Source organism: Papio anubis, chromosome 3, assembly GCF_008728515.1.
Source record: "Papio anubis isolate 15944 chromosome 3, Panubis1.0, whole genome shotgun sequence".
Classification (NCBI taxonomy): Eukaryota; Metazoa; Chordata; class Mammalia; order Primates; family Cercopithecidae; genus Papio; species Papio anubis.
The window spans coordinates 23,625,076-23,635,344 of record NC_044978.1 but is presented as its reverse complement, the minus strand read 5'-3'; the positions used below and the strand labels follow the sequence as shown (position 1 = coordinate 23,635,344).

Genomic DNA, 10,269 nt, shown 5'->3' with positions numbered 1-10,269 from the left:
TGATTTTTTTTTTCACAAGGGACAAAAGGGAAATATATTCATTCATGTATTATTTGGTTTTATAACACAAAAAGATCACATCTAGCTTTGCACAAATCTAGCTTAGAAAGTACACATATCTAATTGATATTTTCTACAAGGGAAATTTACTTTAATTGGTATTTTCAATGTGATACACCAATTGGCATAGAGCTTGCGTTTTGCGGCACTCTTGGGCAGCTTCATTCCCTGTTATTGCTGAGAGTGATGGGGTCCTGTTGCAGGTGGCTATGTTGATCAACAGCGCTTGCCAGCTAGAAGCCAGGGCAACATTAGCACGTGTCTTACTAAGGAAATCGATTTCTCCTTTTTGTCTTCCTGAGCAGACTGAATTCACCTACTATGTGTCTGCAGCTATACTATGACAGAGCAATCAATCAACTCCTTGCTCACATACATATTCTTGCAAATTTATGTTTCTTTCATGGACAAGGAAAATCTATTTTTAGTTTGTAATGATAACAACTGCAGAGACAAAATTAGTTTAAAAAATGAATTTTCTTATTACAAACCTAGAGTTAGATGTAATATTTAAAAATAAATCAGGGATTAAGCCTGGGTATTGTGATGTAGGTATTCTCTGCAAGTATATTAGCTGTAAAGAAACATTCCTGTATTTTGACTTGAGGTTCTACTATGATAATCATTCTAACTCTCTGGACTACAAATTTATAAAATTATAAAACCAAGTAATGAAACACATGTAAAAAGTAATAGGTGTTATTATACATAATGAGGCTATTATCCCTATACAGTACTTTTTTTCCCCAGAACAAATGTATAAAGCATATTTATTCCTGCAAAGTAAGCAATGTTTAGGCAAACTGTAGGTAAAACCTCTTGCAAATTTACACATGATCAAGTAGTCTAAGGAGATGTTTGCAGGCATTTAGAGTAACAAGGGACATTTTTAAGGATTTGGGGTAGGGAATGGGGACACTGTCAGCAGCTCAAGAGCAGGAATCCTCCAGATGACATTTGCATTCTCTGAGCTTTCAGATGGGCTAAGCAGGATTCATTCTTGTTGAGCTCTGCACTAGGGCAACACTATTATTAATTATGCAAACTTTTTTTTGGATGGATAAGAGAATTTGAGAATGACTCAGCAAGAGATTTCAAAATCAAACGCCTGTACCTGCTGATTGAACATGTTCTTTTAAAAATCTGGGCATTAGGAGTTTAAGATCTATGGAAGGGAAGCTCCATTATTGCAGTGACCTCTGAGAAAGACCCAGTTTTGTAAAGAACATTTGGTCAGTTCAGTTCCACCTAGCCTTGCTATACTTTAAGTTGAAAATAGTTGGTGCTTTTTCAAGATTGGCTTCTTACTTTTCTCTAACAAACATGAATAAAACCTAGTAAAATCTCCAAACCAAAGATGACTTTATCATCAAAGGGGTGTGTGTGTGTGTGTGTGTGTGTGTGTGTTTGTGTGTTTACCTTCATACATTTCTCTAGATGATAACTTGGATCCGGGGAACACTAGTTAAATAAGATGTAAGGCTTTTTTTTTTTTTTTTTTTTTTTTTTTTTACAAGTCCTTGCTAAAGTGACAGTTAAAGATTTAGTTGGAAAAGCAAAGCTCCCAATCACTAGTCCCTTCGAAGCTTGTTGGGGGAGAAGTCATCTCACCTATTTTGGAAACTACTTGCAGATGTGGGGAAACCTCGGAATTGCTCACAACAGGGGTTTTGCAGAGATTTCCTCTGATTTTTTTCCTCCCCAATTTCCCACAACCTGTGTTTGTCTTGAGTCTGCTCGGCTGACATGTGGTTTACCTCGCTGACCCTCCTGCCAGGTTTTACACCCTCTCCTCTGAAGAAGTAAAACATTACTGAAGCCGAAGGATACAGAGCAACTCTGCTCACGGGCGCCAGAACTGTCACAGAAAATTTGCTTCCCGAGTATTCCATCCAACTTCCCTTCCTGCGCCCACGTGAGCCATAGCGCCAGCCCATCGGCAAGGTCTCAGCGTTTCCTGCTGCTGCAATCTGTAACTCGATTTTGGATTTTTTTTTTTTTTTTTTTTTTTTTAATTGCAGTTCTGAGGATCTTAGTTCCTAGCAAAACTTTGTTGGTTAGGAGACTTTTACAGTAGTCTGTTTATTTTCTTACCAAAATCGTGAAGACTCGCACACTTTTCCTCCATTCCTGCCCTGCTCTAAGGTTAAACAGCAGCAAAGGAAAGAAATACACACTCGCTGTTTATTTGGGGGGAGGGGAAATATGGATTTGCAGCTAAGTTATCACGATCCTTCGCTCCACCCCCGGTCTGGCACTTTCAACTGACACGTACATCATCTATTAATTGTTGTTTACCGACTCAGATACATAATATATTCATTTTTATCTTTGGTAAAATATAAATGGAATTGTCAGCGCGCTCCTGTCTGTTTGTTTGTCTAAGGCTATCAAAAGAAGTCAAGAGAGGAGGCTGTGGCCCGGATCCTGACCCTGATTGTATGAATAAGTAAGCAGGATGCAAGTGATTGGGTTAGATGGTGCGAATATTTTTTTTTTTTCAAGTTAGGAAGAGGGTAAAAAGACAGGCTGGCGGGGGAAAGGCAAACAGTGCATCCCCAAATCCTCACACTTTTGCTCTCTTGCAGTCAGTTGCTTTGCTGGCTTCTGCAGGCTTTTAAGGTCTCGCGGCGTAGAAATGCCTGGCCCCCACCCCCTTCCTCGGTCTCCCCTTTCAATTCAGATGTGCTGATGTGCAGACCGGATTCATCTTCTCGGAGCGGCGGCGGCGGCTTTGGGCTCAGGCGGCGGCGGCTCGCGCTCGGCCGCGGAGTCCTGGCAGCAGCGGGGACGCGGCGCGGGAGCCCGAGCACTGGTGGCAGCTGAACCCGCGGGGCGCCGCTGGCCGAGCCGCGGCCGCGGGAAGTTCGGCAGCCAGAAGAACGATCTGGCAGGCTACGAGCGCCAGCGCCGCCAGAGCCGAGTTTGCCTGCGCCCTCCCCGCCTCCGAATGCCGAGTTCCTTACCTGCCCTCCGCCCACCCGCGGGCCCCTAGCCAACTTCTCCCTGCGACTGGGGGTAACAGACAGTGCTTGCCCTCTCTACCGTCCCGGCGGCATCCACATGTCTCCGGACACCTGAGCACCGCGGTCCCGCCGAGGAGCCTCCCGGTGGGGAGAAGAGCACCGGTGCCCCTAGCCCCGCACATCAGCGCGGACCGCGGCTGCCTAACCTCCGGGTCCCGTCCCCTCCTTTTCCTCCGGGGGAGGAGGATGGGGTTGGAAAAGCTTTCCCTGAGGATGCTCGTGTGGCTGGTGGCCTCGGGGATTGTTTTCTACGGGGAGCTATGGGTCTGCGCTGGCCTCGATTATGATTACACTTTTGATGGGAACGAAGAGGATAAAACAGAGACTATAGATTACAAGGACCCGTGTAAAGCCGGTAAGTGGCTCTCCAGGTTGGGACGGTGGCGCGCCGGGGGCCGCTGCGCTGGGTTTCCGATGGGTGGCGGTGGGAGCTCACCTGTTTCCTTCCCTCCCGCGTCAGCCCCTCCGCCGCCCCTCCTTCTCTCCCCCTCCTTTCTCTTCCCTTCCCCACCCGCGAGTGGCAGCCGCTGCGGCCCCAGTTAACGAGAGTTCTATGCTAGTGGGATCCGCTGCCAAGCTCCCATCTCCCAGTTTGGGAATAATGTCCTGGAGTTTCTGATCCCTCTCTCCTCCCCCACCGAAATGAAACAAGTCGTAAATATAGCTGGCTGCTGTAGGTTTTAAATTCCAACACTCAGCGGGCTTTATGCATCTGGAAGGGACACCGCCTTCTTCCCCCCGCCCCCCACCAGGGCGCGGTTTCCCAGCGCTCGTTCGAGACCGAGTGGGCAGGGTTCCCCAAAAGATACTGGAGGATGGCATTGCTACCTCCAGACACCTTGGCTCCCTCTTTTACCAGAAATTTCAAGTGTGGATTCCAGGCTAGAAGGGGATTGTGACAATCTCGGAAGAACTCACTTCTAGACGGGATTCTGATGCATTTGCCCATTTAAAATAAACTGAAAAAAAAAAATGTTTTTAAGTTGCTACCCCATTCAAACTTGTGTCTTCCTTCCTGCTGACACCCCAGGGAAATGCAGTCGGACCAGCACTGCCTGAAGCTCAGCTTCTCGCCTCGCAGGGTCCCTGAATGTCCCAGGTCCTTCCCCTCCCTTCTACGCCTCTGGCGCCGCTGCCAGCCTCTCTCGTGCGCGGGGCGGCGCTTCCCTCTCGCCGCCTAAGGTCGGAGACGCACGTGCCCAGGGCCGCTACCACGTGAGCGCAGCGCCCGGGGGCGCCCAGCGCTGGCGGAGGCTCCTGTCCGGGCTCCGTGAACTCCTGGTTCCTTGCTGTATTGGGCTGTGGCTGAGGTGATCCGCGCTCAGTGTGGACGCACGAATAACTTCGTAAAGGTTGCACGGTGGTTGCGGCTAACCTAGTGGAGCGGTTTGTAAGCGGAAGGCACGCTGGGTTCCATCCCAAGAGGTGTGGGCTTTAGCGAAGCGTAGAGGAAGGGAGTGGACAAAGTCAAATATACCTAGGGTTCTCCAGATTCCGTGCTCGGTGACTGGGTTTTCTTCCCTTCCATAACTAGATAAGCATTATTCATCCTCTCTTGGGCCTGGAGGAAGGAGAGGTGTACACAATGAAGAACAATGCTGGAAATTCCCTAGTTAATTTTTACCTTTGATGACACATTGTTCTGACAAAAAGGGTATGTGTGTTCTGTTCACATTATCATGTCTTTCTCGGTGCACCCTTAAGTGCAGATACTTATTCAAAACTCAGAGTAGCTTAGCAGGAGCCTGTCAGGCTGGAACTCAGAATTCTGATTTAATTCGGTTTTGCTGTCACTTTTAATAACTGTATCTATTTTCCCACTGAAAGTTTCTTGGGCCACCCCGGATGGTTTGGACAAGGAGATGCTGATTGCTGTGGTGGGTGACCAGTGGCTGGGCATTCAGAATCTGCTCTCTGCAACTCCTTAAATGTACTTTTTGCTAAGAAATTTCTTTTGAATAATGTTGTAACTTGCTGAAAATTGTGCGTTTTCTTGTTTATGGTAGGGTAGAGATGAAGTACATTATTTCAACAGATTGTGTAGGAAAACATCTACTTTGATACCTTGTTGTGTGAACGATTCAAGCAGATAAGTATTTGCACCATGTGTATTGAAACACACCTCAGACATTAATGTTTAGTTTCTTTAGCAAATAAACATCTAGGTAAAAAAAAAAAGAGAAACACTTTAATAGCATTTACTTTTTGTTTCCCCTTTGATGCTGGTTTATTTTTGAATAAAGCTGCTGAAAGTAAAGCAACAACAAAACCAACGTTGAATGGATTATTACCCTAATCTTATTTCTTCTCTGTTTTTGAGAAGAGGCATACCAGTCCACACCTGTGTGTGTGTTCACACGCATGCATGTGTGTGTGTAATGAGAGAGAAATAAGAATGGCTTAAGTGGAGGGCTAAGAAGTATGCACAGAATATGAGTCCCTTTTAAAATTACCACCCTGTTTTGAATTTAGGCTTCAATTTACCGTCTTGGCTAAAGACAGGCAAAATTTTAGTGCCTCCTTTCTAGCACTGGGAAAGTCAAATCAAAGTTCCAATAACAGGAAAAAAATGAAATAATACATTGAAATCCCAAGCAAGAGTCAAAAAAAAAAAAAAAAAAAAAAAGGTCACTGAGATAAGGAAGATGGGGACAGGTCTGTGAAAGACAGCCATGCAAAAGCAAAAGAGAAGGTACTTTCCAGACACTTGGGGCACCTTTGATCTGCCCTTTCCAAATAACAGATTGGAGAGCATGGCCCATGAAATAAAGGGGCCTGTCTGAGCTTCTCTAACAGGGTCTTCATATTCCTTAAAATACACAGTGGCTTGGTATCACAACGACAATCATGGCTTTGTGGTTTTAAAGCACTTTTGAGTGCTGGTGTTCACAACAGCTCAATATGGTAGAGTTTGTTACTCTTCCCATTTTACACATAGGAAAACAGAGACCCAGTGAGGTTACATGTCTTTGTTAGGATTACTCAGAACTCCATTCCAAGTTTCCTGGCTGCAAAGTCTGGCTGTATTTGACAATTACACTACATTCTTTGTGGGCCTTTTGGAGGCGTTCATTGAGAAGATAATAGGAATTAGTCCAGGTTTACCAAGAATCCAGACTAACAGAGATGCAATTACTTGCATATCTGATATAGGTGAAGTGAGGAACATAGCTTCAGATTTTCGAAACTCAAATCCTTGAGGACAGAAATCAGAACTGGTTTTTAATGTTTATCACAGGAATGGATTACTACTGTTAGGAATTTAATATGTTCTCAATACCTTCTTGATATCTATAGACTGGTTGATACTGCCATTTACAAACTTCTTTTCTAAACAAGATCAAATGTATGTTACCCAATGAGATTTGCTTCTCAATTACAACTTTAAAAATTGTACTATCCTCAACACATTTGTGAAATAGAATGCAATTTGTTTACCTATCAGAACTCTGATTTCAAGTTCATGAAACGATAGGGTAGAAAGGAATCCTTGTGTTAATTTGATAGAATTTTTACTCAGAAAGACATTATAGGTATAAGTGATAGTAGGTAAATATACCCACACAACTGCGGATATATTTATGTAGCCAAATCCATTAGGATAAAATAGAGGTATTTTATTTCTCTATGTGAGTAGATATACACAAAGATACAGATAATTCAAAAGAATGTCTGGCTGTCTTTCATCAGTGCAGTACACAATCACCTGAATATGTAATCACATTGCTCTTACTCTCTAGGTCAGGAAGGTCCCAAGGGACATTGGGAAGCTGATGCTGCAGGCGCTCATTCCAGAGCAGAGACTGAGGTGTCCTGTTTCATTGTCGTACTATAGAAATAAGTGTTAATCTGAGTATTAATATCTGTGAAGAGCTGGGCAAATTTAGTTTGTAAGTTAATCTTCTGCCAAGTATGTGTACAGATTACATGGAAAAGCAGATACCTGATGAAGTAACTGTGTATTAGCACATACCCTTCCTTCTCTTCTCTCCTTCTCTTCTTCCCTCCCTTCCATTCCTTGCTTTTTTCCTCCCTTCCCTTCTTCCCCTTCTTCTTTCTTTCTTTCCATCTTTTTTTATGTATATTTAAGAGAATATTAGGAAAGCTCAGGCAACTGCAAATAGAATATCTAATAGGAGAAATTGAAGAAATTAGTGTTTTGAATCTTGGGTAGAGGCATATAGAATTGGTGGAGTAAGATGTGTATGCAGAATGATACCCTTACTCTCTGTAGACATTTGTGAACACCTTGACAAAAGATTTTCTACCTAGAAGCTCCTGAGTAAATGACTCCTAATTTTGGAAAAAAAAAAAAAAAATCCCAAGCATGATTAAAGGTCACTGCCTTGCAAGGTGAAATTTGCCTGTAGAGGAGCATCTGCAAGCCTGTCTATATAGAAATAGGCTTTTGGTGTTTTAGAAAACTCTTTTTGCTTTTCTTTATAGTCGGTGCTCCAGTGTCCTAGTATGCTAGGCCTTGTGATAATTTTCCTCAGTTTATAATTTCTAGGTAACATTGCCTCGTTCTTTTGGCCCTCAGTGTTGTACTTTCCAGCTGAACTGGCCATTTTCGAATTTGATGTCCTATTCCATATCTTTATTCCATCGTAGTTTTAGATGTCCAAACATTTATTTCTTAGTCGGTGCCTCTCTAGACTGCTGCACTCTCATTTACAAATGTGTTTCATAGAGCTGCCTCACCTAGTCAGTTTCTTCTGTTTTAATTTTCATTCCTCAGATCTTGATTTTTTTTTTTCTCTTCTTGCCTTGGGTGCCAACTCAGAAGTGGCCAAAATACGCTGTTTGCAAAAGGGATGAATAAGGCATTATATTCTGTATATTTGAATTCTGCTCCTCTTTTGTCAACAGTAATTCCTTAGTCTTTGTCTTGAGGGCCTACATCCATATTTGGTCCACAATGGCAGTTACTGTTATTAGGTATGAAAAAGATAGATTTTTTTTTTCCTTAAATATATTCCCTCAGACTGAGCGAAGTCAAAAGCTCTTCTTTTCCATCCTTTTTGTTTGTTTACATAGTCTCCTGAGATCCTCCCACGTTTTGCTTCTGGATAGTTTCATTCACAAATTCAAAACCTAAGTGGAACCCCTTCTCTTAGCTAGTTGGTGTAATAATGCATAGAATTCTTATTTCAAGTAGGTGCCCAGTCAACCCTACTTGACTCAATGTAGGCCTCCTTAGATCAAGGTGAAACAGTTCATATGGAAAAGTTAACATATAATTCCACAGCTTTCCCTCTTACCCTGATGATGGCTTCCTTTTTCTTCTCCTCCTCCTCCTCCTCCTCCTCCTCCTCCTCCTCGTGAAAAGAAACGGAAAATTAGCGCCAGAAAACGAAAATGGCGAAACGGAAAGAAAACAGAAAATGGCGGCGTCTGAAAGGCCTGGCAGGAAAGAAACGCAGGAAAGAAAGAAAAGAAAGAAAGATCCGATCCGATTGATCCGACCTCAGCCTCTGTAGCAGCTGGGACTACAGGTGCATGCCACCATGCCCAGCTAATTTTATTGTTTGTATTTTATTTATTTATTTTTTTGCAGAGACAGGGTTTCACCATGTTGCCTAGCCTGGTCTTGAACTCCTGAACCAAGTGATTCACCCTCCTCAACCTCTCAATGTGCTGGCATTACAGGCGTGAGCACCCGACTGACAGTTTCCTTTTCTATGAAAGCCTAGTATAAGCCATGTATGGTTCCTCCTTCAGAAACCATATTGTCTTCCTCTATTGTGTATGCAGGAATCCTATTTTTGAACATCTTAGCATTTTTCTCTCATGTGAAATTGAGACTTACTTGCCAATAGTTAAAACCATATTCTTTGCAAACCTTCTTATGGTTATTAGTCACCTTAATCATCCTTCACACCTTTCAATCATTGAGGTCTTGACGTGATCGCTTATAGAAAAGCGATTCTTCTGGAACTCAGGTAGGTAGTATCAAGTGCAGATAATTTGCCATCATTCATTTTAGAATATTATTTATTCTAATAGTGCCTTAGACCCATCTGCTTAAAGTACGTAAAACTAGGACCCTCCTTAAGCTTTTCTAAGAACACTTAGAGAAGACAGAGGCAAATAATCCATTTAAAATGAGGCATTGCACATCCTGCTGAGACCATCTGGTGTCTAGGGAAGTGGTGGGGGTGGGGGAGCCATGTTGCTCCCCTGAACTGTGAGAACTCCCCCCTGCAGCATCTTGAGCTCAGACTTAGGCCAGGACTCAGGGGCCTGGCAAGGTTCCTGAGGATGTAGGATTTCCTCATCCTCAGGATGAGGGGAGTTTGGAAACCTCTTACAGTTCTTTCATATTCCAGGATCTGGAATTAATTGTGGACTTATCCTTCCTAAATTGAGGAGTGCAGAGTCCTCTCCCCAACCCTGGATATGGCAGAATGATTTAGCAATATGGCTTTCGTGGTTTTTGTCTTTAGTTATCTATTGAATACTAACACTTGGGGAGGAAAACTTAAAAATGTATATAACCTCAAAGCTATGGAATGAATGACATAGATTGTGTTCTTTTCCAGAAAGCAGGAGGAGGGAATCCCTTGCTTATTTATTTCATTCTTGCCATTGTGAGCCCTAAAAATGGAATACTGACTATTGGACTTGGAGATATTGTGGACTGGCTAATGGACTGCTAGTTTTGTCAGTTCTTTATAGAATGTGTGCTAATCCTGTCAAGCTATTCTAAAGAGCTCAACTACATATTTTGTATTAAGAAGTCTACTAAATTAGGTGTTAACTGAAATCCAGAAAGTGAAGCAAGGTGGTGTTTATCTTACTCAACTCTTCTCCTGCAACTTACATTTAGAGTTTAAGCTTAAAAAATTGCTATCCACTATATTTTTTAAAAGAACTTCCTTGAATGATAATTCTAAAAAGTTGAAACCATACATTAAATGGGTCAGAAGTGCTCTAAATATATTATTTTTTCCCAACTCAAATCTAGTTTTATGTATTGGTATGCTACTCAAAACATTCAACTCAGTGTTTAAAAAAGACTTCAACAGTTTTTAACACACTGTACCATTTTACAAGTCAGGGGAGTTGCTACAGAGGTGGAGATAAAAGGCATATATTTACGCTCAGCGTTTTAAATATTCTGCGTTGTTGAGCTTTCCAATGATGACATTTAATTTGTGTGATGGGTGAGGCAGAGTTGGAG

At 42.7% G+C, this 10,269-nt stretch overlaps 1 protein-coding gene across 2 annotated transcripts in view; it reads left to right on the top strand.

Moving 5' to 3' along the window:
• Positions 1–1,934: 1,934 nt before the first annotated feature.
• The window catches only part of TLL1 (tolloid like 1), a 227,149-nt gene continuing 218,814 nt past the window's right edge, over positions 1,935–10,269 (top strand). For both annotated transcript variants that reach the window (XM_031664179.1, XM_031664180.1), the window contains exon 1: positions 1,935–3,441. In XM_031664179.1, coding sequence (XP_031520039.1) covers positions 3,273–3,441 — 169 coding nt within the window. In that variant the 5' untranslated portion in view covers positions 1,935–3,272. The remainder of the gene's footprint in view (positions 3,442–10,269) is intronic.